Below are 27,419 nucleotides of genomic sequence, written 5' to 3'. Positions count from 1 at the left end.
TAGGAAAATGCCTGACTTGAATCTCTAAAAGAACCTAATGACCGTTTAATAATCGGTCACGTTCACGCCCCTGTGGTCGCCTAACTAGTGCTGGCCTCTGCAGGATAATAGACCTGTAGGAGTGGCCTCCTGCGGCGGGTGTCACATCAGGCAGTGCAGCGGACGTCCCCGGCACAGGGGTCCTCAAACACCTGAAGATTGACGGCGGACCGCAGGGATGGCGGCCCAGGCGGGCGGGTGGCTGCGGCCCGCTCTGGGGCTGCGCTTGCTGCTGGCGACTGCGCTTCAGGCGGTGAGTGTGGACCGCCTCTGGGGCTGCCTGGGGCCGGTCGGAGGGCTCGGATGAGGAAGGTCAAGCCCGCGGCCACGCAGGGGAGCAGCCCTCGGGACGGGCTTCCTTAGTGGCCGCGTCCATCCGGAATGAAACGTGGCAGAATTGCAGCCGGAGCTCTAGAGGCGACGGTCTCCTGACTTCAGGCAGCTGAAATCGCTTTTTCAAGAACGCAGTGGGTGCATAAATGCGTAGAAAGGAGGGAGGTTTCTTTTGATGAGACAGAGATGAATGAAACTACCACAGGACTCGCGAACCTTAAAGGGACGTCGTCTTGGTTTGGGTCCAGACAAGCGTTTTACTTCGTTGACAAGAATGCATGGGTTCAGAATCTCTGAAAAGCGAAAACCTAGTTTTGACTTATTTAGCTATTTATGAAACAGCTGTATTTTGGTAAACTCCTCTATGGAAGTCCTCCCCCCCCACCCCCCATATTTACATGCTTTGTACTTCATGTATTTAAGTGATTTGTCCAAGATTTTGGAAAGTTTTTAAACCGTCCCTCTCTAAATACTCAGCTTTTCGAACATCTAGTATTTTGCAAACATCATCTCTGCTTTTGTTACATTGTACAAAAGGTGGGCTCTTGGCGTCTTACGTTGCAATACAGGATTGTTACTCAGGCGTCCGGTACTTCAGAAATCACCTAGGGAAACGTCCCTCCAAACTTTCTGTACTCTAGAGTTAACTGGGTTTTTGCATTTGCTACCATTATCAAAGATTACAAAGGAGTAGCGCTTCAAACCTTCTAAATTTCAATAGACAATGGTTTTATAAATAAATACCTGCTCCCCCCCACACCAAAAAAAAAAAAAAAAAACAATGTTTTAAACAATTTAACCATCCTTTAGGTTGGTGGAGCAGTTCCATCACGTGTGCAATGATTTGAGCTCGTCGGTTAAATTAACTAAAAATCCAAAACTACCGTAATTCATAATCAGTGCCATTAACAGGGACCACTTAGTTGTGCTTATAACCTCTCAGCTCCCAGTAGACTGGACTAACTTATTTTTCACAGCAATCTCAGGACAGCACTCCAGAGGGCAAAAGGTTCTTAAAGACCTTGCCATGGAAATCACATATCCCTTCTGGGAGACAGGCTAGAAGTAGAAAGCAAGGTCCTCCCACTGTCTAAACTGATCCAAACCCCATTACATTATACCTGTCAACATAAGTCTCACAACCAAGCCACAGGTAGGTAAATAAATGGACTCCACTGCCGTACAAGAGGAGTGACAGAATTGCATTGGAAAGAATGTCCATGCCAGGAAGAGTCTATGGCTAGTTACATGCCATGATGGCTACCCACCAAATGTAACTCAAAATTCAGATGTCATTTTTGACTCCTTCCTTCGTTTGTGTACCTCTCATACTGACAATTACCAAGCCTTACTAATTTTTACTTCCTAAATATACCTGAAAGCCAGTTTGATACCAAAAGACCTTTCTACTTGGAAGTAACAGCCTCCAGGTTTTTCTTTGAATTCCCTCTTTCTTTACTGAGAATATAAATGAAAATTGCCAATACCAGCTTCCTAATTGCTCAATCCAAAATGTGTTCTATTAAATTCTCTGTACTTTCACTCCTTGGATAGAATTACTCACTAAAACCTTTAAAATTGCCAGGTGTGGTGGCGCTGGCCTTTATTTCCAGCACACAGGAGGCAGAGGCAGGCATCGGATCTCTGAGTTGGAGGCTAGCCTGGTCTACAAAGTGAGTCCAGGTCAGCCAGGGCTACACAGAGAAACCTTGTCTTGAAAACCGAAAGAAAAACCTTAAAAAAAAAAAAACTGTATGGTGGTCTGTAAGAGCTTCCAGCAATGACAATGCTTCTGGTGTTCATTATGTTGAGATTCATTCTCTCTAATCCCATCTGATTTGAAATTTGTTAAGAATTACAGGAGAAACCTACAAGTTTTCTGAGAGTAAAAATTGATGAAAGGACAGTGTGTGTTCGTGCGTGTGTGTGTGTGTGTGTGTGTGTGTGTGTGTGTGTGTGTGTATGTTGGTGCACTCCTTCAAGCACTTGGATATATATGGAGTCCAAAAGCCAATGTCTGTTGAGAGCCTTCTATCATTTCTTCACTGTTTTTAAAAAGGTTTTCTCGCTCAGTCTGGAGCTCCTCTTCCTTTCATCTAGACCCCATGGAGGTCCTGGGATCCACCTGGCTTTGCATTCTCCATCCATTGCTGGGATTACAGATGTACGTGCCAGCCCCTAGCTTTTTAGATGGACACTGACTATCCAGACTCAGGTCTCAAGCTTGTATAGCAAGTATGTTACCTCCTGAGCCCTGTCTCTAGCTGGTTTCTGCAAATTCTTAAGCAGTTTGCAGTTTTGAGAGTGAGTTTGCTGCTATCATGTTTTAGTTGCTGGCTACAAAGTGAATTCCTCTAAATCTAATGGTGTAAACAGTTTATTTTGCTTTCAGATTTGATGGGTTATCAGTTTTCAGACTGACACAGCAGGGGCTCTTCTGTCCCATGGTTCCTCATATCCCAGTTGAAGGCTGGAGTCTGAATCTACAGGCTGTTTACTTGCATGTTGTTGATGCAACATGCAGTTGTTGATGATGTCAGCTGGGTCCTCAGTTGCTCTCTGTGTGGTTCTGTCCATGCTGTGTCTTTAATTTAGGCATCTTTGCAGCATGGTGACCAAGTTCCAAAGTTCATGTTTAGGGGTAGAGGGTATAAGCAGACAGACAGCACAAATGCACACAGGCACACACAGACATTGGAGGACTGCCAACCACAGTGTAAGAACATGTGGGTGCAGCTGTCTCCAGTCTGCCATGTTGCTGTTCCTGATTTCAAGTTACCCTGTGAAACAGATCTTACAGGTTACTGAACTGATGGGAAGTTGCACTGTCTTTTAGCTGAACTAGAATCAGCGACAGAAAACTCACCACTAAACTCATAGGGCCCTCCCACTTAGTTGGGATAGTTGGTTAGTGAAGATTAGGTACATTCTCTATTATAGAGGTAAGCTATTATAGATATTGCAGATTAGAATATTACTGATAACGGCCCATGAGATGGTCAGCATTCTGTGGTAACATACTAGCAATGTCAGTGAATTTTAATCTTTCCAATTAAGAGAAAGCTGACAGACTAGAGTTGGTATGCCAGTTTCGGCCAACCCTGACATTTATTGGAACATTCATTTCTGCATTGTCTGTGATTGCTTTTGTGCAGTGACTGAGTTGAGTATTTGTAAAAGAAACCATTTTGCTAACAAAGCATAATTGCCTTCTGGCCCATAGAAGCTTGCAGACCCCTCCTAGTTCTAGACCGACCAGATACAGTCGGTCTGACACTTCCCCTATTAGAGGCTGTGGTTTTTACCAGATCATTTGTTTAATAAACAAACACTAGTGTAGGGCTAGAAATAGGACAACTTAATGCCTCTCACCTGAATCACTCACATGTTGTTAGCAATTCAGAAACCCTCATTTTTATGTCCGTGTTCTTGAGTAGTCCTCTTTTACATTTCTCAGAGAAGAAAAGTGCAATGGCTAAAAGTAAGTTAAAAGGTTTTCAAAGAGAGGGCTTCCTAGAAGATTGGCGCTGATTAGGTTCTTGGAAATAAGTAGAATTAACAAGGTGAAAATGAGGAAAGCATTTTAGACATAGGGAAAAATCTGAGCAGCAGTGTGAGGACCATATTTACACATCAGGAGCACAGGGATTCATAGCTGGAAAGTGGGGAAGCCAAAGAGTGAGGAGAGGTAGAACTGACTGATACAAAAGCTACAGAGGCAGGAAAAGTCTTCAAAGCTAGAGGGGTAGAGGGCTCAGCAGTGAAGAGCTGTGCCGCCCCTGCAGAGGACTCCAGCTCAGCTCCCAGCACCCGAATCTGACTGGAACAGCCAGCAGTGACCTCAGCTGCTATAGCCTCCACAGGCACCCGTACTTGTGCACACACTCACGTGCAATACACATAATTAATGTAATGAAGATCTCTTAAAGACTGTCAGAGATTTAAGAGCTCTTCAGAGAACAAAACTGTGAAACTATTAAATAGCTGTGAAAAAGTTAAGAGCCTAGAAGGCTCTGGCCTGACAAACCAGTTGATCAGGGAAGTAATGCATTTACCTCACATGCTGTGTGCATTTGGAATGCTACATGTACAGAAACAAAGGTAGATTTCATCAGAGCGACTTTAAATGTGTAGCACCTAATGAAAATCAAGTGAACTGTTGGCTTTGGAAGCCTAAACTCAGGGAAAGGGAGTGTTAAGTAAAATGGTATTTGATGTCCTGGATAAAATTACAATCTCAAAAAAAAAAAAAGGAACAACACCTAAGTGCATTGACCAGGCCTGTAAACCCAGCCACTCAGTAGGATGGCAAGTGTAAAGCCTGCCTGGGCTACAGACTGAGTTCAAGACCAGCCTAGGCAACAGAATGAGAGCCTGTTTCAAAAAAGTAAAGAGGGGACTGGAGAGATGGCTCAGCAGTTGGCGTACTTACTTTTCTGTCATTGTGATAAAATACTATAACCAAAGCAATTTACAGAAGAACTATATTTGGAGTTATGGGTCCATAATGACAGGGACAGCATGGCAGCAGGCTGCCGGAGCAAGAAGCTGAGAGATCAGACTTGGAAGTAGGACTAGGCTGTGACCTCATGGAACCACAGTGACATTCTTCCTCCAACAAGGCTGTACCACCCCACCCCTAAACATTGCCACTAACTAGGCAAATTTCACATACCCAAGCCTTATAGGGGATGTTTCTCATTCAAAACAACAGTGATTAAGACCAAGTGCTGCTCTTCCTGAGGACCTACGTGTGGTTCTGAGCATCCAAATCTGGCAGCTCACAGCCATCTAATTCTAGCCTCAGAGAATTAAGCATGTACTTACACACAGGCAGAGATGCATATACATAAAAATGAATCTTCAAACAATTTAGTTGAAAATCCTGTTTGTGGTGCTCAGGATTAAACTCAACCCTTGAATGCCTAAAGTAATCCGTTTTGCCTGTGCTTTTATTCCACTGCTGTACCCATGTAGAAATTAAAGCTTAAGGAGGCTAGCTTCCCACAGTGGTTACACAACTGGTAAGTGGTGGAGCTGATACCTAAAACCAAAAGTTTGGTTTCTGGGCGTCTCCTTTGTCTTCCTTGGTTCCATCCCTTTTCCTACCTTCCTGGAGAAGATGTGTTTGCAGATAAGTTAAAGCTTTCTCCATTGATCCATATGAATAGGTATGGAGACCTTAAAGTGAAATAATTTTTTCCTTATAAAAAAGTTCATTTTAATAAGCTACTGGATGTTAATAAAAGATGTGTGATATGCTTATCATTAAAGTTATATTTTGTACTTTTTGGTTGATCCTCATTTTCACTAAAATAAAAGCTGTCAGGTCCCGTGCTGTGACACATGCTAAGTGGACAGGTCATCTTCAGCATTTAGCTAGTTCAGGGTCAGCTCGGACTGATGACTGTCTCAAAAAGCAAAGCAATGATGATAAAACAAATATATAAAACTATAGGGTTCGAAAGTACTTAAGAATTTGTCTCCAGATAAAATGTAACAGCACCTAGTCTCCTTACGTTCTGTGTTGACAGCCTGATTCCTCTTTTTAGGAAGTTTTGTATAAATGTGGAACTGTTGTATTCCATGCTTTCATTTTCAGGTGTCTGCTTTCGGGGCAGAGCTTTCCTCAGAGGCATGCAGAGAGTTGGGTTTCTCCAGCAACTTGCTCTGTAGCTCTTGTGATCTTCTTGGACAGTTCAGCCTGCTTCAGCTGGACCCCGACTGTAGAGGGTGCTGTCAGGAAGAAGCACAGTTTGAAACCAAAAAGGTACTGTTTTCTGCTCTTATCTTTTTCTTTACCTGCCTTAGTTGAGATAAGTGAAATACAGATTGCTTAATCAGTCTAAGCAGGAGTCTCTGACTTTATAAATTTTAGTAAAACTCAGTTAGTTGCTTGCCAGGTCTACTAGATCAAAGGAAGGGTGAGTTTATATAACATACCAGGATCCATTCCACTGTGGGGAGGACGGCAGGACATGCCGCAGAGTCACTGTACACCATCGCACACCTGTGTCCCATAATGCGCCAGGCATCCTTGGCATCTGGCGAAATTCAGGCAGAGGTCAGTTAACCACATTTGGGTTATTTGTAATAATAAGCCAACTGTGCAAAGAAGTCTGAGAAGGTAGATGGTGCATAATATTTGGCACAAATGTGGTTAATAGAACTGTCAATTTACATACCCGTATCTCCTGTAGCCTTACCCTTCCTAGCTGAGAAGTCAAGGAAAAGGATCTGTGCCCGATAAAATCTATTCTTTTGACAGATAAGTACTCAGATGGGAGGGTGGGTTGGCTGATTGGAAACAGGGTCTCACTGTAGATCTTGCCATGATTCACGTAGCCCAAGATGGACTCAAACTCACAGCTCTCTTGCCTCCTTGGTGCTGAGCCACTGAGCTTGAACTTGCTCAATCATTGTTTTTTCAATAACACCCTTAGATTTTTCTTCTACTTTATGAAGTACCTCTGCCTGAAGTACTTGTATTATCCAATAAAACATGAATGAGGGGCTGAGGTGTAGCTCACTGACAGCGCTCACCTAGTATGTACAGGGTTGTCTTTAATCATCACCACCAACAGCAAAAGGATGGTATTAAAAGTGACCTAGTGGGATTTCAAAAAAACAGTCCCATTATTTTGTTCAGTTCCCTTTTCTTCCTCTTTCACTTGTCTGTGCTGAATTGTTTGAAGTGTAACTATTTGTAGAACTTTCAAATAGTAATGCTTTCTCATGACTAGATAAAATTTATTTCAAACATCAAGTACATATTTATAGTTTTAGAAGAAAAAGCAACACGTTTTAGAATACATATTGATGGTAGCCAGGTTTAACACTTGATTCCTCAGTTCAGTAACCAAGTTACCAAGGTCTCAAATGAGCTCACCAAGTCCAGTGTGCTTTTTACTTTCTTGGTTGGCATAAACCCACAGTGTATTGTATTTAGATTCCCATACATTTAAGGTAGTCCTTGTATATGTAAAAATCAAAGCAGCAAGTTTCAAAAGCTTGATTTGATTTAAAGAGATTTAAGACCAGATTTAGCTGGTTTGCTATGACTCCCCTCTGCCTCTATAGTGACATATTCCCATGGGACAAATTGCTGAAGGAAGCTGGATGAGTCATCTCTTCATCATCCCATGACTGCATTATTCAACCACAAAAGACTATTCACTAATATCCCAAACTTAGAAGACAGGATAAGAAAGAATGATTGCAATTAACAGTATTTATCCCACAAGCCCCCTTTGTAACTAAGGGTAAATTGAGAGATTCTACCCTTTCCTTGATATAAAATAATTCTAAAATATAAGCAGCTCATATAAGAGCTGTTTCTACCAATTGCTATATTTGTCAGTGCACCTTTAAAATACCCCGTTTTTTTAATACAGTTTTTGTAACACCAAATTTGGATCACATGCCTCTAAACTTAATTATATTACTATTGAGTTTTTATTAGTTGAGCCTCGTGTTATATCTAGACTGTTTTCAACTGTTACAGCTTAGCAATAACAGAAGCAAGCAGTCTGCCAGTTAATATTAGCTAATTGTTGTTAAACTGTTTGTTCCTCTGTTTCTCATGTTGACTAGCTTAAAATAATTGAGACTCTATTACATTTGTATAATAATCTTCACAACACAATGACTGAGCAGTTATTACTCTATTCTAAGCTAATATGGCTTCTTCCCAGTGTACATCCCAGAAATATTACCACTTATTAGCTTTCCCTGATCTGGCTCCTCTCCTGATGTCACCTGGACCTCTCCTGTTGGCTGTATCCCTTACTTCTTCCTCTAGCTCCTCCTGCCCTGGCTGGCAGGAAGTCCAGCCCTATTCTCTCCCCTGCTCTGTTTAAGCTGTTTTATTGCAAAGGGGATAATTGGAGAGCAGTATTTACACAACATTGGGACAGAAGAATCTCAGATCAAGGACTGTAACCAGATATGGGGGGGGACAGTTTACGGAAGTCAGCATTTGAATTACACAATAACCTTATGCCTATAAATTGTGTTTCATATAGCCAAGCATAAGTGAATCTGAGGCCTAATAACCTTTTGTACTGAGTCTAGTGCTTCACTGCTGCCAGCCCTAATCTCTAAGATCTATTTCCCATTAGGCATTTTCTAGCACCTTTCATGCAAAATGAAGGAACAGTTTTTATAGGCCTAGTGGAAGCAAACCAGAAAAAAAGTACTTAGAAGTATTACTGGAGATGTGAAAGTGGTTTGTGGAGCCAGCCTGTTAGACTCAGTCTGCAGTACAGGAGAGAGCAGAGAGTGCTCCAGCAGGCAGGAGACTCACTGTGTATAATAAATGTTCCTCTGTGTCTTTTGACTCAGGCCTGTACTTAGTGTTTGAGTCCTTCAATTCAGAACGCATTGTCTTAGGGTTTCTACTGTGATGAAACACCACAGTAATAGAAAAGGAAGGAAAGGGTTTATTTGGCTTGCACTTTCAGATCATAGTCCATCGTTGGAGGAAGTCAGGGCAGGAATTTAAACAAGGCTGGAACCTGGAGCCAGGAGCTGATGCAGAGGCAAGGAAGGGGTGCTGCTTACTGGCTTGCTTCCCATAGCTTGCTCCGCCTGCTTTCTTAGAGCACCCAGGGCCACCAGCCCAGGGTGTCATGACCCACAATGGGCTAAGCCCTCCCCCCTAATCACTAATTGTGAAAATCCATCCTTTCACCTGGATCTCATAGAGATATTTCCTCAACTGAGGGTCCTTTGATGACTAACTTGTTAAGTTAGTCAAGTTGACACACAAAACCAACCAGTATACACATTTAATAAAAGTTAAATTATCATATAAAATTGGCTCCCTTAGAAGATAGTTAATTTACAGGTTTTTGTGTTTTGTTTTGTTTTGTTTTGTTTTGTTTTGTAGTTCTTGTTTGTTTTGAGGTGGGATCTGGCTTAAAATACCTATATTATTTTTTCTGTTGTAGTGGTAGACTATCAGAAAGAAAGGGCTTGTGCTGGCTCACAGTTCCATCGCAGATATGGTAGAGGAGTTAAGGCAGCAGTGTGAAGTAGCTGATCACACTGTGTCCACAGTCAGGAGGAAGAGAACAATACATCTTAATGCTCAGCTTACTCTCTTCATTCTGTCCAGGGCTCCACTCCAGTCCATGGTATGCTGCTGTCCACTTGTAGAACGGATCTTCTCACTTGACAAAACTAATCAAGGCAGTCCCAAGAGACCACTCCCTAGTGACTCTAGATCCTGCTAAGCTGACAGAACCTTAACCTGTATTAACCGTCATACACCATGTGTAGGTCAAGCTGCCTTGAGCTCAACGATCCTCCTTTTTCTGCCTAATGTTAGGATGATGTGCACATGTCTAGCTGTTCTTTTATAATATAGTTTAAAATGTTGCTTTTGGTTCCTCCAGCTCCATGTATTATAGATCTATAATTATAGATCTATATTATAGATCCAAAGATGAGGCCATCTGTTTTCAGTAATGGTCAAAATTTTTGTTTAAAAAAAATCATGAAAGCATTTAATATCTTGAAACCCTGCAAAATTTATTTTAATAAGCAGTGACTACATTTCTCTTTCTATTTGGTCTGCCCCAATGCACTCTGGTTATAAAAGACTTACTAATTTTCTCAAATATTACTTAGAATGAGTATTTTGGTAAGCTGTTTCAGCACTGTTTTAAATAGCTTTAAAAGCTTACAACTATGTACCTAAGAAAGATTTTTAAAGTGTTCATATTAACCTAACAGGGGAAAGCATACAAATTTGTAGCTAAAAGAAAAAATGTAAACTACTAAAAGAAAAATTACTTGAATGTCAGTGGTGTTTTGAGCAATTAGTATTCATTTAGCACTACAAATGACCTGAGCTTTACTAAAGACTCTTAAAGTAAAAGGGAAGATATTGAAAATATGCCCTTCCCACTGACAGGCGCTTTTAGCACTGATGTTTTATTTGAACCTCCTTGCCCAATAGTGTTTCCTGCCTAGTAAGAAAGGACTGAGGATTTTTAGTCACAACTTTTATAGCTGAGCAGTAACCAGAGTGTGGAGGATGTGGAATGTCAGCTAGACATCATGTGGACTTGCTCTCTTAGCTTCCCCTTTACATGTTAGGTCTGTTGGTTTTATTTTCACTAGTAACTTTCCTTGACACAGGAAAGCACCACAACTGTCCATTCCTGAGTTTGGCACCTACTACTCCTTCTGCTAGAAACAGCTAATTCTTCTGTAATTTGTATCACTGAGCTATTTATGTAAAGACTTACTAAGTTTTTGTGTGTCTGTGTACCACATATATGACCTGAGTAGGCCAAAAGAGGGTATCAGATCCCATGGAACTGAAATTAGGGTCAGTTGCTACCCACTATGGGGCTGCTGGAAATCGAGCCTTGAATCTTATGGTAAAACAGCTATGCTTTTACCCACTGAGCCATGTCTCCAGCCCCACTTACTCAGAGGTATTAGCTAGGATTGTGAAGTAATGAAAGAAGTGTTAGCTTGCTGCGGTGGCTGTGTTTAACAGTGTATTGAAAGCAAAAGATGGAGCTGTCTCAGGTAAAGAACAGAGATAAGATACCATGGTGCACAGCTGTAATTGTAGTGCTCAGGAGGCTGAGGCAGGAGGATTGCTTTGAGTTTGAGGCCAACCAGGAATAGAAGTAAGACTTTTTTCAGATACTGAAGAGAGCAGGATAAAATAGTAATTAAGAAGTCCCATGAGTAAGTTTTTGTTCCCTGCTTTTACAGTAAACCACTTTTTCTAGAGCTGTCTTTTAAAAGGATTTAGCTCATCTCCCTTCTTGTCCACTCTTGTCACCATCTCCAAGTCAGACTAGTTGCTGCAACCACCACCCCTCAGAGTGTTTGCCAAATGTGTAGACTTGTTATTCTGATTATTTTGCCAGTAATTTGAGATCTTTAGGCTTAGTTATATCTATATGTCTAAATCCCCAACCTGTAGAACAGTCTCACAGTCTTTGTACTTGGATGAGACCATTTTTACTAAGCACAAATTTGAACACAATGCATTTTCTTTCAATTATTTTAAGACATAATATATTTATGTGTAGTAGCACAGGCCTTACTTCCAGCACTTGGGAGTATGAGACAGGAGGACTGAGTTTGAGGCCAGCTTTAACTATATAGTGGTACCCTGCCTTTAAACATACTTAGAAGTTAATAGTACAACAGAGTCTTACCTTACAATTGATTGATATGTTTAGTAATTTTTTTTTTTATTTTCATACTCTGAAAATAATAAAAGCTTAAAAAAACAAACATTTCTCTGGTGGCAGTTACACAGTAGCCTGGGAGATCTTGCTGTGGTTCACAACTCTAGTGAATCCTTACATCCAGCACCCTAATGCCTACATGTTGCTTGATCTAGAACATAGCTCAACCACTCAGGTATGTGATAAAGGGCTTTATTTTTCACTTTAATATTTTTGCAGACGATAGAAAAGCAATTATAAATGTTTATCTTTTTGTTATTTTTATTGCACTGTGCTTTAATACTGTGCACAGTAAATACATCTATGTAGTTGAATGCCCTGTTCATTCTGCTGCACTGTGCTTTTGTGATTGGACTAATTTCTACACACCAGATATGCACATATTCTGCCTTGAGATTTACATGCTTCCCAAGCATACCAGAGACAATAGAGAGTAATGCAAACATATGTTAAATACATTTGAAATTTATCCTTTTCTTTCCTTCTTTTTATGGTAGGTTTTTGCTTGTTTGTTTCATTTTTGTTTATTTTATGCACAGATTGTGACTTCAGGCTACCACATTTATCCTAGGATTTTCAGTTTAGTTGTCATTACATACACTCTCACCTCTCTACACAGTTGGTTTAATCCTCAGAAGAAGCCTATAATACACTTTGATCTCTATTTAACAAAAAAACCAAAACAAATTAGAGCCCAAGTTCCAGGACATTTAGTTGCCAGATCCCAATTCATCCCAATTTGACTAGTGAGCCCAAAGTTTTAAGCCACAAGGCTATTTAATGTCATCTAGAAAATATTGACATTTAATCCTGCCACACAGAGCTTCTGTAAAAAAATGAGTAACTTAAACATGAAAGGCCAAATCACCTTCTCAAGATCCCTGTTGAACCTTCAGTTAACAAGAACAAGTAATATAATTCCATTACTATTACCAAATCTTCATTTTTCTGTTTACCACAGAGTATGACTCACTTTAATTTGGTGGTTTTGAAAAATATATAACCTGTTTTTACGTTAGCTAACATCCACTCAAAAGGTTTTAAGTAAGGATAGCTATACTCACTGTATAGCTCAGTGAGTAGGCATCTTATCTTTAAATCTGAAGTCCAAGGTTTGAATCTATTCTTAAATGACTGGAAAAATAGCTCAGCATTTAAGAGCACTGTCCAGGTTTAATTCCCAGTACCCACATAGCAACTCATACCTGTCTGTAACTCCAGTTCCAGGGGATCTGGTACCTTCACACATATATACATGCAGGCAAAACACCAGTGCACATTTTTTTTAAAGTAATAGAAATTATTTTTAAAAGTTTTTAAATAAATGACAATTTTTATTAATTTGGAAAAACATGCATCAAAGCAATTCTTTTAATTTTTAACAATATACTCTAGCCAATTACAGCAGGTTTAAATGCTAACTTATCAAGAGACACAATGCTGCTACAGTGTAAAACATAGAAGGCTGAAGAGGAAGCTGAGCTCACTGCATGGCATTGTAATCACTAAAGAAATTTCATACTGCTTAAAATAGCTTTACTTTTCTAGCACCCAAAGCCCCTACAGAATCTGCTTTCTTCCAAGGAAACAAAGTACTATCTTCAGCAGATGATTCTAAGTGTAACATAAAAGCATTCTTCCCCAAAGGAGTTTGTAAATATGAATAATGTTTGGCAACAGTTCAGATTCAGTGTAACCACCTCGTGCAGAGCACAGTACTAACACAGATACTTCATAATAGTGGCCACTTGCATTGGTTAACTTGTTACTTATGAAAGCACTCTTCTAGAGCTGTAAGTTACAGCCAGAAGTGGAACAGAGACAGGGAGTCTAAGCTTCAACCCGCCTGGTCTACAGAGCAAGTTCTAAGCCAGCCAGGACTGTGTACTGAGAGTTCGTCTAAAAACAAATTACTTAAAGCAAATTAATTTCTGTAATATCCTCATCATAAGTCAGTATCACACTAGTAATTTCCTATTTTATAGTTGAACCCTAAGCAGACATCCTGTCTAAAATCACACAGCTAACTAGTAAATATATACATGTATATGTTCAACAAAGTTCTGAAGTTTATTTTGTAGCGGTTTATTTGAAATATTTGAAAATATTTGTTTGCACTTGCCTTTAATAGAGAAAATAGTCTCTGAGAGCTTCATAAATTAGTATAAGCTCTCTAAGTATACCATTAAAACATTCTGTCATAAGCCCTTAGAGCAATGGTTCTCAACCTTCCTAACTCTTTGTAGACCAAACTGGCCTTGAACTCACAGTGATCCCCCTGCCTCTGCTGGGATTAAAGGCATGTACCACCACACCCAGCTGCAATTCTTAAATATAGTTTAATATGTTGTGACCGCCAGCCATTAAAAAAGTATTTTCATTGCTACTTCCTAACTAACTTCCCTACTGTTTTGAATCGTCTTGTAAATACCTGATATGCAGGATATTTGATATACAACCTCCACCTACAGGTTGAGAACCACTGTCTTTCCTAGACTCTACCTATGTTTGCATTTATATGCTAAGTGTTTCTTCTTGGAATGGCTCTAGGGATGCCATGACAAACCCCTAGAAGAGTAAAAACTAGAGGAAATTGGACTCATATAACTGTGCTGAAACATAGTATCTGAAATCAGGATGGTCACTAGTAAAAAGAAAACAGAACCAACAAATACAGACTAGAAGAAAAAGGGACTTGGCAGGTCTCTTAATGTTGGTATTAGCATGACACAGATAAATGCCAAGGAATCTCAGCTGCTAAAGAGCTGAGTAAGATCTTTAAGCCCAGTGGTTGACTAACATAGTGAGAGCATGCAAAATACTTTTTCTACAGTAGATACAGCCACGTGGAAGTCGCCAGTGAGAATGAGAGGATGAGAAACAGTCAGATTTGGGGTTCTTATTTTCTTTTTATTATTATAATTTCAGATGCATTGATTTCCGTTTATAGGAAATCAATAGATAGGAGCGGGGTTTACTGTTGGGAAGGGGACAGTGAAACATGGGGAGGAGCAGGTAAAGCAGCTCTGGCTGCTGGAGACTATGGCTGCAGGTTCAATTTTTGAGGCAACTGGAGATTTGAATCAGTCTTCTCTTTACTGCTTTCAGTTCTTCAACTTAGTGGGAAGTAGGCTATATATTTTAGATATTTAGAAACCAAAAAAATTCTTTTTTTTATTGCATATGATATGGAGAATGATATAACATTTCTAAAATATTTTAACTTATTGCTGAGGCGTAGTTGGTTTCACTGAAAAACAAATTAGATTTTTCAACTCCAAATCATGTGTACTAACATTTCTACAGATTTGAGCTCAGGAAACAGGGTGACCATAATCTCATTTTCTCAAGTTACTTCTTTTCCAGCCATACTTCTGACTTTGGAAAATCTTCTTCGCACTCTTCCTGCCCCCACCCCCACATTTGTTAATTAGCTTATTTTCTAAACTGACACAATATTGAATGTATTTCTGGGGAACCTCCTTTCTCCCCAAACTTTCTCATCTCCCCACGCTCAGACCCCCAGACCTGTTGCACAGTAACACCCCACCACTAGCCTGTAGTCTTCATTCAGCCCTGTGTCTCAGAATTTCAGTGTTCTTTAGTTCATTTGGCATTTTTCTTTTGTGCTCGCCTTCAAAAGATGTTTTCGAGGTTGTTGCCACATGTATTATTAGAGTCTCTTTTGAAAGCCCTGATCATGGACACTTAAGCCGCCTCCACCATTTGGTTCTTGTAAATTGAACTCCTGTAATCAATAAACCATTACATCTCTACTTTCACCTTTGATTAAATACCTAGAAGTAAAGTCTTGAGTCATGGTGGTAATGTTCTTAATTTTTTTGGAAACCACAGTTAATGCTTTCCCTAGCACCTGTGCACATAGCTCCAGTTAACCCACCGTCTTCACCACTACTTGTTTTCTGCTTTTTGTTTACAGCCATGCTGACAGGATAGAGTGCTGTTTCCTTGTGGCTTTGGGGTTCATTTCCTGACTGTCTCCTTACTAGCTTGTTGGTAATATAGCCTCTATTTCTAACTAGCAATAAGCAAGTCTTGTTTGTTTGGTTTTAAATGCATCTTATAAAATTAGATCTGCTTAATCTTTAATGTTTTTATTGTTTGGAAGAACTATAGAGATCCTCCGCATTCTTAATTTAAAATCCATCAGTGGTTTCAGAATTCACGAACAGCTTACACAAAGGCTCTCAAGGGCCTATGATAACCCAAAACATAGGAACATTTTTAATATGGCCCAGAATCATAAAAATGCTAATTATCTTTTGTTGTATCATACAAAGATGATTATCATATTTCTACTTTCTACTTTTCTGTATTTTATGAAGTATTTTAAATAAGCATTGGTCTACACGATTTCTTTTTTTAAAAAGTAAATGGTAGTTCAGAGCATTAAAGGTAAAAATCCATGATTGATTCTTAGATCATAAAAAATAAATCTACAAACTAAGGAGAAATAATGGATATGTTATGTTCTTAAGTTTGCTGTCCTTCTCTTAGGGCCTCCATATTTCTAAGAATATGCCTTTGAAAAGAATAGTCAAGGTGGGGAATCTGATGCCCTCTTCTGACCTCTAAGTACACCAGGCACTTACATGGTTTATATACACACATGTCAGCTGTCCTAGAGTTTCTGTTGTTGTGATAAAATACTATAACCAAAGCAGCTTAGGAAGGAAAGGATTTGTTTCTCTTATACTGTCACACCACAGTCCATCATTGCAGAAAGTGCAGACAGGAACCCACAGGCAGGAATTGATGCTTACAAGCTTGCTTCTGGTGGCTTGCTCAGCCTGCCTTCCTATAGTACCCCAAACCTCCAATTCAAGAATGGCACTGCCCACAGTGAACTGGCCTTCCCACGTCAATCATCAGTCAAGAAAATGTACCACAGGCTTATCGATGGGACATCTCATGGGGACATTTCCTCAAATAAGACTTTCCTTCCAAAATGACTAGCTTATGTCAACTTGACATAAAACTAGATATTTTTGCACGTAAAATAAATCTTAGAAAAGGAAATAATGGTTAAGCTTTGACTGCTTCAAAAAAGTGACCTCTACCTTTGGATGTGTCTCCCTCAGCTCACAACATTGATCTGTATTCGCCTTTTATAATGAGTGTTACTGTAAAGAAATGTGCAGCTTACAAAAGCAACCTCTCCCACTGAATCTGCTTCCATTGAATTTCATCAAAAAATTGTATTACTCTTACAATAAGATTTGTTACTAGTTTTTGTTTTTACACGGTGCTTTCTATAATAATTTTCAAAGATGCCAAGGGTGGAGGGCAGGAGAGAGAAGAGCACTCACTGCTCACAACATGCTGTGAACCCAGCTCCTGGGAATCTGATGTCTCTGTGGCCACCTGCATATATGAGACGGACACTCAGACTGATGCACATAAATCAAATGTCTAAAATACTCAGTGTTGGACTTTTAATTCTAAGCCATTAGTCATATAATTAAAAGCAATCTAAAGACATTTAAAGAGCATTCTAAAGCATCTTATTAAAATTCATTATCACAAAAACCAGAGTTCTCAAACCAGACCAATGACTCACTGCAATGAAGTGAAGATGTGTACAGAGAGGGATATGCTTGGGACACACTGTGACAAACTACAGCTTCCACAACGAGACGTTTTCTGTGCTTTGTTTTGTTTGTGTGTTTTCTATTCTCTTTTATGGGGGAGGATGCAAGGACAGAGGGCAAATACGAGGGGGTGAGGAGATGAGTGGGACTGGGGTGCATGATGTGAAACTCACAAAGAATCAATAGAAAGTTAAAAAAAAAATCATTGTCACACTCCCTCACCGCCTCAGTGTAGTCCAGGTACAGCTGTGTTCCTCTCCTGTTCAGTATATATTTTGTACACCTCATCTTAAGTATGGGGGACACAGTCCAAGAGTCTTAGTGAAACTCACTAAGTGTAGAAATGGTCATGTCTGAATTACCACTGACATTATTCTTGAACATGAGTTATTTGAACACATGCTTGTGATAGTCTGTTTTAGACAGCTACTAAGTGACTAATGGGTAGGTAGCACATATATAGCACAGACACACCAGAAAACTCCATGTTCTGTGCAGGATGGAGTACTATTTCAGCATGCTGCCAGAACATACCTCATTTCAAACATTCATTTCTGGAATCTTGCATTTATATTTTTTGAATTTATTTATTTGTTTATTAAATTTATTCACTTTGTATCCTGACTGTAGCCCCTTCCCTTGGCTGCTCCCAGTGCTCTTCTCCTCCTATGCCCCTTCCCTAGCCCACTGATAAGGGAGGACCTTCTCGCCTTCTATCTGACCTTAGCCTATCAGGTTTCATCAGAACTGGCTGCATCATCTTCCTCTGTGGCCTGGCAAGGCTGCACTCCCTAGGGGGAGGTGATCAAAGAGCCGGCCACTGAGTTCACGCCAGAAACAGCCCCTGCACCCCTTACTAGGGAACCCATTTGGAAACTGAGCAGCCTGTGGGCTTCCTCTGAGCAGGGGTTCTAGGTCCTCCCCATACTCTTGGTTGGAGTATCAGTCTCTGCAGGACCTCCTGGGCCCAGGTATTTTAGGTCTGTTGTTCTCCTTGTGGAGTTCCTGTCCCCTACAGGTCTTTCTAGCTCATACCCCTTCTTCCATAAAGTTTCCTGCACTCTGCCCAAACTTTGACTGTGAGTCTCAGCATCTCCTTCGATATCCTGACAGGTAGTCTTTCATGGGCCCCCTATGGAAGGCCCCTGTCCTGTTTCTTGTCTTCTACTTCCAATGTCTATCCTGTTTGTCCTTCTGAGTGAGGATTAAGCATCTTCCCTAGAGTCCTACTTGTTGTTTAGTTTCTTTAGGACTATAGATCTTAATATGTTTATCCTATATTATATGGCTAATAACCCATTATAAGTGAGTATATATCATATATATATATATATATATATATATATTTTTTTTTTTTTTTTTTTTTTACTGCTTCTAGGTTACCTCACTAAGGATGATCTTTTCTAGTTCCCACCATTTGCCTGCAAATTTCATGATTTCCTTGTTTTTAATTGAATTACTGTTAGCCTAGGTAACTGAAAGCATTGATTATTGGGGTCTTTAAATTCTAGCTTGGCCTGTCCTTGGCCTAGAACTGAATGGTCTTGGCTTTGGCATTTTTTTGGCATATATGCCTGCTGTGCTCTAAGGTTTACAATGTGCTGCTTCTTCACAGTCCTACCTGAGATGAAGCCCAGAGCCTTGCAATGCTTGACAAGTGCTCTCTGTCCTGAGCCACATCTTCAGGGCCATAGGTCTATTCCAGTTTGTAAGTTTCCCGGCTTTCATTTTACAGCTGTATGCAGGAGCCATTCTTGAAGTCTGTGGATGAAAATTGGGGAGGTTCCCTCAAGTCCAAGGTATGTAGCAATCATTTAAAGTAGTCATTTACAAGAATAATTTTACTCAACATTTCCAGGAATATGGAATTTCAGAAGCACACTCTACTGTAATAATGTATGAATGTTTGACATTCTTTTTTCTGGGGTGGAGCTTAAATAGGAATTGATTCTGATCACATTATTTTTAGAAACAAACACAACATATGAAAGTTAGATTTAAAACAGCATGAAATGATTCTTTAAAAGATACTCTTGTCAGGTATAAATTTTAGGGTGGCTTTTCTTTTAGCAGATGGAAATAAAATTCCTTCAAATAACGCATTCTAGTACTTTTTTTTTAGCATAAGTTACAGAACATTGCATTAAGGTAGAGTAGACCTATCCAGTGTGACAAACCAGCAGGAAAAGAATTAATTACCACAGAATTTAGGGGTACACTAGAGGGTCATACAGTGTCATCGTAAAGAATTTTAATGATAAATAAGTTAAGAAATAATTGTCAAAGTGTGTTCTTGCAATTAGCCATCAAACCACGATGGAGCCTCGCATCTCCAGGAATCCTTCACGAGGATTTTATAGTTTATTTTGCATGTTTACCTTGAAAATCAGTTTTATGAGCATACAGGGCATGTGGCGGTGCTTGTGTTTAATCCTACCACTTGGGAAGCAGAGCCAGGTGGGTCACTGAGTTCAAGGCCAGCCTGTATACAAAAATGAGTTCTACTACAACCAGAGCTACACAGTGAGACCCTGTCTCAAAATCACAAAAGGTTTTGGGGTGGGGGGTGTTGTCAGGTTTATGAAGTGGAATGGTTGGCTCTTTGTGAGGCTGCAGCACTGGAGTCATAAGCATGAGCCAACACAGGCAGCTTTCTTTCTACTGTTCTGTTTTGATTCTTGCCACAAGCGCAGGCCTCCTCACCTGTTGCAGCCTCCTGCATGCTGTGCTTGCAGAGTGCATGCCCATGCTTAAATTCATATAGAATTTCTCACCTGCCCATCATGACCTTGTAAGATCCGTCATGAAACTGCCTTAAAAGTGCAGACTAGGTGGGATCTCAGGTGGGAAGTGGTGGCCACTAGTATTTTCCTTACATTCTACAAGTTAAGATATTTAGATGTCTTCTTCCAGAATCAATAATATTAGTAATAATAACTCATCTGGAAAGGGTACAGTTGTTCCATGCTTTTCCTGGGTTTCACTTTCTGCTTCCATATGTAACAACCCTAGCGTGTGAAATATAATTGTAATGTACAATAGTTAAACTGGAGGATACAGTAAATAACAGTGTCACAGGATGCCGACCTTTAATAAAAACTCGCTTTCGGGACTTTGCTTATAACTTGCACAGCACCAGGAGATTTCCCTCTCTCCTGACTGACTAGGCTCTGTATTTATGTTGGTGGATTAAGTACATTCCTGCATTCGGAACTAAGAGCACTGGACTTGAGAAACTTATTTAGTTTCCTGGTTGACTAAAGCTTAAACATTTTGTTTGCTGAAAGTATGCTAAAAGGTATACGTCCTTTGTCTGTGCTAAGGATGGCCGAGACCCTGCATATGCCCCACCAACATTCTGCTGCTGAGCTATGTCCCTAGCCCTCTAGCATACATTTTAATGCACTTTTTCACTTTCTTCATCAAAACTGTGGGACTGTTTCCACTGTTACAAAATGTCAGATTATAGTAATAAATTATTTGACATGAATAGAGAAAAAGGTCTTTTGGAGCCTTTAATATATTTATGATATATTCTCTTTCTGTTTTTGGGGGGAGATTATAAGGGAAGAAGGCTGGTTAGAAGGGATCGAGATGAGTGGGATTGGGATACATGATATGAAATTCACAAAGACTCAATTAAAACTTAAGTAAAAAGGAGAGATTATTTATGTTAAAGAAAGGACATTATCTTCAAGTTGATTTTTAAATTTTCAGTTCTTTAGTTCCTTTTTTTCTTACACATATCTTTGTCATTTCAACATCTTTCTCTGAACTCAGAAGTGCTTATTACCTGTTAATTTAACATCATGTGGGCTGAGGTATACCTTATTGGTAGAGTAGCTATCCAGAGTGCTAGCCTGAGGTCTTGCTGGGTTTGATCCCTGGCATCGGAGAAGTTGAGGGAGACAAAGAGAATGAAAATATTTACATTTATTTGTCTTGGAGCTGGGGATTGAATCTCAATCCGGCAACATGATTTTGCTTTTCTTAAATTTTCATTGCACACAGCCCTGGGCTGCATAACATTTTCATACAGGTATATAACATGCTTTGAGCATTACTACACTCCCACCCCACCCCCGATCTCCTCCATTGGCTCCCTTGCTTCCCCTAGACAGTCTCCCTTCTACTTCCGACTCATGCAAAGACTCAGTTGTATATTATCTGCAAAACCTAGGAACCAAGCAATGTTTGTCTTCCCAAGACTGACTCAGCACTTAATATGAATTTTTTTGTTGTTGCTGTTGTTACTTTTATCTTTATTTCTTGGGTTTCTAACACAGTCATAGCTTTCATGGCATTAAAGAATTCATGCTGTCATATAGTTTGTACAACACAGTGAATATATATATTCTCAAATAATTGTTGAAAACTTTTTTTGCTGCCTGTAAACCATGATTTGCCTGTTACAATACTCCCCTCTTTCATAATTATGCTTCTAGATCTATGTTTAGCAAAAAAGAAAACTTCCTGGGACTGGGCATTAGTAATTCATCATGGCATTCCTTATCAGCCTGTCTGCTCAGTCCAGCCCATTAAAATGCACTTGAATGAGTGGAATTATTAAATGTACTGGCAGCTCTGCTTGCTGTACAGGAAGGATTTTAAATAGGCCATTTTCCATAGTGGTTTCTTGCGTAGTTGAGAAAGTGGCTTGAATAGCTAGAAGGATGTTAGATGATGCTTTGCAGGCATGCATTTAGGATTAAACAGTCAGGTAGCCTAATACGGTGTTTATTGACCATATCACATTTTTAGTCAATCTATTTGCATTTTTTTTCTTTATTTGTAAGATCTCTATTATGTGTTAAATTGCAGTTTTTGCCATTTTTTTCATTCTTGAATTTTGTTACTAGCAGTGTTCTGCTTCCCTGAAATTCCTATTTTTATGTACACACATCTGTAAAACATTTCCTTTAGGATCATGCAAAAGAGAAAAATTTTATATTTCATATTCATTAAGCTCTTTGTATTATAACTTTGATGATATTCCAAGTCACTCCCTTTTGGTCTCAGGGATTATTTGTTTAGTGTCTTTCTTTATCAGATTATAAATTTAATAAGGGGACTAAATACATTTTATGTATCAGACTTTTCCCTTTGCTCTTTGCCACACAGTAAATAGCCAATAAATATCTTTGCAAATGTAAGTTTTTACTCCATCTTTAATATATTTAAATATAAGATGATATAGGTTCCAGTTTTTTCTAAGTATTGCCAGTTTCCACTGGATGATCCACACAAGCACACCCCTCAAGTGCATACGTCCCCACCGCCCACCACCCCCATCTGTTGGCACCTTCGTCACGTGAAGATCCTTAGCTATTTCTCTTTTGAAATTTCTGATTCAGCTTAACTGTTGTAGGATGAGAGTCACATATTCTTAAACTGATTTCTCATATTTCTTTTGAACTGCCTCAGCTATTCGCAGCTGAGCTGTGCTGTTATTCTGTCAAGCCCACAAAACTACCATTGGAATTTGGGGTATTGGTTAATTTGAATCAATGTCGATTCCTCTACATCATCATCTGTTTAAATTTCCTTGGTTTTCAAGTAGGACATACCTGGTTTATTTCAACATCTAGATTAATCTTCATAGCTAGCTTGGATTTAGATGTGACTTATTTGAATCTTTTTCTCTTTTAAGCTTTTGTCAGAAGTGATAAACCCAAACTGTTCAGAGGTCTACAGATCAAGGTAAGGGCCGGTGCTGGGGTCCTTTAACTTAAAGAGTAGTTTGTGATTTGTGTAAAAGCAGAGCCAAATGTCTCCATAGACTTAGACTGTATTCTCCCACTCTAAGTTTCTCACTATAAGAGACTGTGTTGGGTGGTGTGGCGCACTGACTGAAATTAAAAACACTGTTTGTTCTACTTTTAAAAATGCTGTTTCATGGTGCGTTTTTCTTTTTCATAAGCTTCCTTTTGCCAAAATACAGAAATAGCAGACTGTTTTAAACTGAACAACTTCTTGTTCATTAATCTTTGCCCATGGTTTTTGTCATGTAATATTTAAAATTAAGTCTGTTTTTTAAAGCTAATAAGACAATGAATATAAACCTGAGCCTCAGCAAACATATTGCCTTCACTTGGAACCAGTCATAAGTTCAAGATTCTTTAAGACTGTTTGGCCGTGTTCTCAAGTAGCTGAGCCACATGTACTTGTGCCAGCAGTCAGCGCTCATCTCTGGCCTCAGAGGCATGACTGGTGACTGAGGTGAAGCCGTTCTATGCTTAACAACTCTGCCATGTTTTATGGGGGTGGGCTTGGATGGGTTTTGGTTTTTGTTCTGTTTTGTCAAATAATTTCGTGTGCCTGCTGTTGTGGGTTTTCTCGTCTTACCTGGTAATTGTAAGGGGGTAATTGTAACTAACTAATTTTTTGAGTGTTATGCCAGCCTTGCATGTGCTAAGCATTCAGCAGTCCTAATTCTTTACACCTTATTGTTTTGAGTTGCTAATAATTTTGTTCAAAAATTCCCTAATTGAATTATAGTCTAGCTAACCTATTTGGGGTTTTATACAAAGACAAACTTCAAATAAATATTTAAAATTTTAGAAATAGGTTGTATAGTAGCCTAATCAGAAATGTTTAGGTATTGTTCTCAGTATTGTCACTATTAACTCTTTAGTCTAAACCCACACAAGTAATTGGGAATAAGCTAGGTGCTTAGCATGTATAAGGGCCTAGTACCACAAAAATCAAAAAGATAATAATATTAGAACTTACCTCCATGGCTAGAGTTTTAACTCTAAAACTCTAAAACCGAAGCACATAGGGGCTAGAGAGTGGCTGAGAAGTTCAGAGTGCTTACTGTTCCCACAGAGGACCCAAGTTCAGTTCTCAGCACCAGCATAGCCACTGTCACCCACCTGTAACTGCCGCTCCAGGGAATTCAAGATCCTCCTCTGGAGATAGCCCAGAGATACTGCACAGACATGGCATGTCCTCACCCATACCCCCACACAAAATAAAACGAAATCTTTAGCAGCAGAAGCATAGTAGCTGGTAGTAGCTTTTCACCACTACATTTTTAGTTGTAGTTTTATTTAATTTGGAAGCTAATTTGATCTTAATAAGTGCGTTCAGTTTACTGTCTTAAACTGTTTTGCATTTGTCTGTCACTGCCGTTAAGTGTTAAGTTCACTGGATCTGAGAGAACCATGTGTAGAATAAGTTCACATCCAACAATGGTCTTTAAATCGGCTTAAATTTTTCCTGTACTAACACAGGCTTTTCTTTTTGAAGTAACATGTAGTTTTCTTAATTATTATAGTTTGAGAAATCACATTTGAGTCTTTGTTGAAAAGACTTTCTGTTGGTTGTGATGTTGTAAGTAAAAGCTTTTAAATTGTTAGCACGATGAACTCAGCCATTTTGCTCTTGGCTGAGAGTGAAAAGTCTTCAGTGCAGACAATGATGATAATGTCTCTGCTTTTGTAGTACGTTCGAGGTTCAGACCCTGTACTAAAGCTTTTGGACGACAACGGGAACATTGCAGAAGAACTAAGCATCCTCAAGTGGAACACAGACAGTGTGGAAGAGTTTCTGAGCGAGAAGTTGAAACGCGTATAAGCCTTGCTTAGTTGTTCTTTTGTTACTTATCAAATGAACTATCACGGCACCTAGAAAATACTTTACCTTTGCATGCTTCCACTGGTCAATCTTTTACGTATATCATTAATCTTCTAATTAGAAGTTGAAGTAGCACCATGGCCCATAATATGCAAGGATCTGGCAAGCTTGACAAGCTCATTTCTTAGAAAGTTCTATTCTTCTGCACTTGTTGATATCACCAGTAAAATGCTTTCTAAGAGGCTTCTGGTTAATTATGCAAACAGTAGTTTGTAATAATTGGTCCACTTTTATAAACAATGGAATTTAAATAGGGGAAGTTAATAAAGGAGACCCCCTCCTTTGCTCCTTTTGAAAGTAATTGATGTAAAACAACAAAACAAGTAGGACATACTGAGCCTCAACAACATGCCTGCTCCTCAGAGCCTTCAGATCTTTTGTATTGCCCAGCTTTCTTTTAGTAGAAGTATATTTGTAGTTTGTAATGAATGTACCACATAAAATTTTTGTAGCCTTATTATTATGGAACAGATTGAAGATCTGCAGTAAGAGTGTGCTAATCATAAAGGTTTGCATTAATGAGGATCACACAGAAAACCTTTGTTAAGGATTTGTGTAGATCTGATAATTGGCAAATTTTTATGTTTTAAATATTCTTACAAAAGAGTTCCATTTAAGAATGTTCATTTATTGGACCAAAATATAAATAAAAACTTTCAAACGTTTGATTTTAAATTAGTTTGTCTTTTCATGTTTCTCAACAAATTCTTGTTTTTCATATAAGCTCTTTTTTAAGCCAAAATACAAAAGTGACTGTATTATTTGGAACTTCATAGCTTCTTTTGTAAACTGTGGAAATTGGTTATTAATTATCAGCTCTCTTTTGTCATGTAACATCTAAAATCAAGTCTTCCTAAGTCAGTAAGGCATTGAGTACAAACCTGTGTGATTCAGCCATCATAACAGTATAAAAAATTCTGGCAAAAGATTCTCTGCTTTTGATCATTGTGGTGATGCCAAGGGCGGCTCTTTGAAAGCGCAGGTCTTGGTGAATGTGCCGTTGTCCCTTAGTGGTTATTGCTATTTTAGAACAAGAGGGAGATTAAGCCGGTTGTGGACAGAGACGTTGCCACCACAGATAGAAGAATAGAGGTATTGAAGAATGGAACTTCAAAAAAGAACTTCTGGCATTGACGTAGAAAATAAATTGGACTGGTTTCCGGGCAGGAAGAGCCCAGTTAAATGAGTATTTGACTGGGGAGGAGGGAGCAAGATTGCTAAAAAGAGGCCTGAAAAGTCTGTTGTCTTCAAGTGATGAGAGACCAGAGAAGCCAAACCCACAGTCTCCAGAGCTGCAAGCTCAGAGCTGTGGCTGATGGGTGGCTACTTCGTCCCACATGTTAATTGGAAGCTTCAAGTTAATCAGCCAACTCAAAGCGGGTTCTGCCAATTGAAATCAAAGAACAGCTTTTTAAAGGAAACAAAACTACTGATTACTAAGAACGGGGTATACATTGTGATCTAAAAAGTGCCATTTTATACCCAAATCCTGGTGCTTGATTGAGCTTATTCAAATTCACAAACATTTGTGACTTTTTTCCCCTGTCAAAATTTTTGTTACTAACAACTTTAGTTGTTTCGTTATCCCTAAATTTGGCAGAGTTTTTTTTGTTTGTTTTTTTGTTTTTTGTTTTTTTTATAAGGACCTGTGATCAAGAACTGCCTTTTTCTGTTAACAGAGCTGGAGCTGGAAAACAATTCTAAAATCAAAAGCTGAGTGTTCTCACTTGTTCTCTCTTTCTCTCTCTCAGAGACGCATACCATGTGGACACATAGGCTGATAGAGATGAGGCCTGAGACTCCTAGGCACATAATTGCTCACTTCTCCTGGGAACAAAGGTTCCATATTTACACAGTTTTGCTCAAGTGGAATTCACATAATAAAGTGCACTTACAGTGCACAATCCCATGACTTTTTAGTGTGTTCAGAATTGCACAACCATAACTGTGGTATGACGCTTCTACATTTTAACACTCCAGAAGGAAATCCCTCCCATTGGCAGTCATTCCCCATGCCGGCTTCACCATCCGCACACATCCTCTCCGTGTCACAGCAGGGCTCAACTCTGCAATAACGTCGTTCATGTCTTTATAGTCAGATAGCATCTGTACACGCTCCTCACATACTGTTACTCTCTGAGTGCAGTTGTGTGTCCCCCCCTTAGGCTTCCTTATGTTTATGAAAGTAGAGTTACCTGTTTATCTTTGTTGTTAATTATTTGAAGATATAATCCAGGGTTTTGCATGTGCTGGGCAAGTCCCCTGACATCAAGATAAAACTCCAACCTCCCTGCCCAGGCCCTTAGGTTTCACCTGTTGAGGAAGTGTCAAAATTTTCCAAAGTGGCTTATTTCCGTTTTGTACTCCTATCAGGAATGGCAGCAATTCTTACGTATCCTGAGATTTCTTTTATTTGAGGGAGGGGTCGTTGGAGGCAGAGTTTTTCTGTGTAGACCTGGCTATCTTAGAATTTGTAGACCAAACTGGCCTTGAACTCACAGAGATTCCCCTGCCTCTGCCTCCTGAGTGTTGGATTAAAGCCGTGCACCACCATCACCCAGCTTCGCTTAAAGGG

The 27,419-nt window shown here is 39.5% G+C and overlaps 1 protein-coding gene across 1 annotated transcript; it reads left to right on the top strand.

The window, feature by feature from the left end:
- The first annotated feature begins 174 nt into the window (after positions 1-174).
- Positions 175-25,519, top strand: Selenof (selenoprotein F). The gene is made up of 5 exons (XM_055614444.1): positions 175-292; positions 5,975-6,142; positions 18,942-19,005; positions 22,857-22,906; positions 24,653-25,519. The coding sequence occupies exons 1-5, from the start codon at positions 218-220 to the stop codon at positions 24,782-24,784; spliced, it is 489 nt and encodes a 162-aa protein (XP_055470419.1). The 5' UTR covers positions 175-217; the 3' UTR covers positions 24,785-25,519.
- The last annotated feature ends 1,900 nt before the right edge of the window (positions 25,520-27,419 follow it).

This window comes from Psammomys obesus, unplaced genomic scaffold, assembly GCF_907164565.1.
Source record: "Psammomys obesus unplaced genomic scaffold, mPsaObe1.curated_primary_1811, whole genome shotgun sequence".
Classification (NCBI taxonomy): domain Eukaryota; kingdom Metazoa; phylum Chordata; class Mammalia; order Rodentia; family Muridae; genus Psammomys; species Psammomys obesus.
The sequence above is the reverse complement of the archived record's forward strand: the minus strand, read 5'-3'. Positions and strand labels throughout refer to the sequence as shown.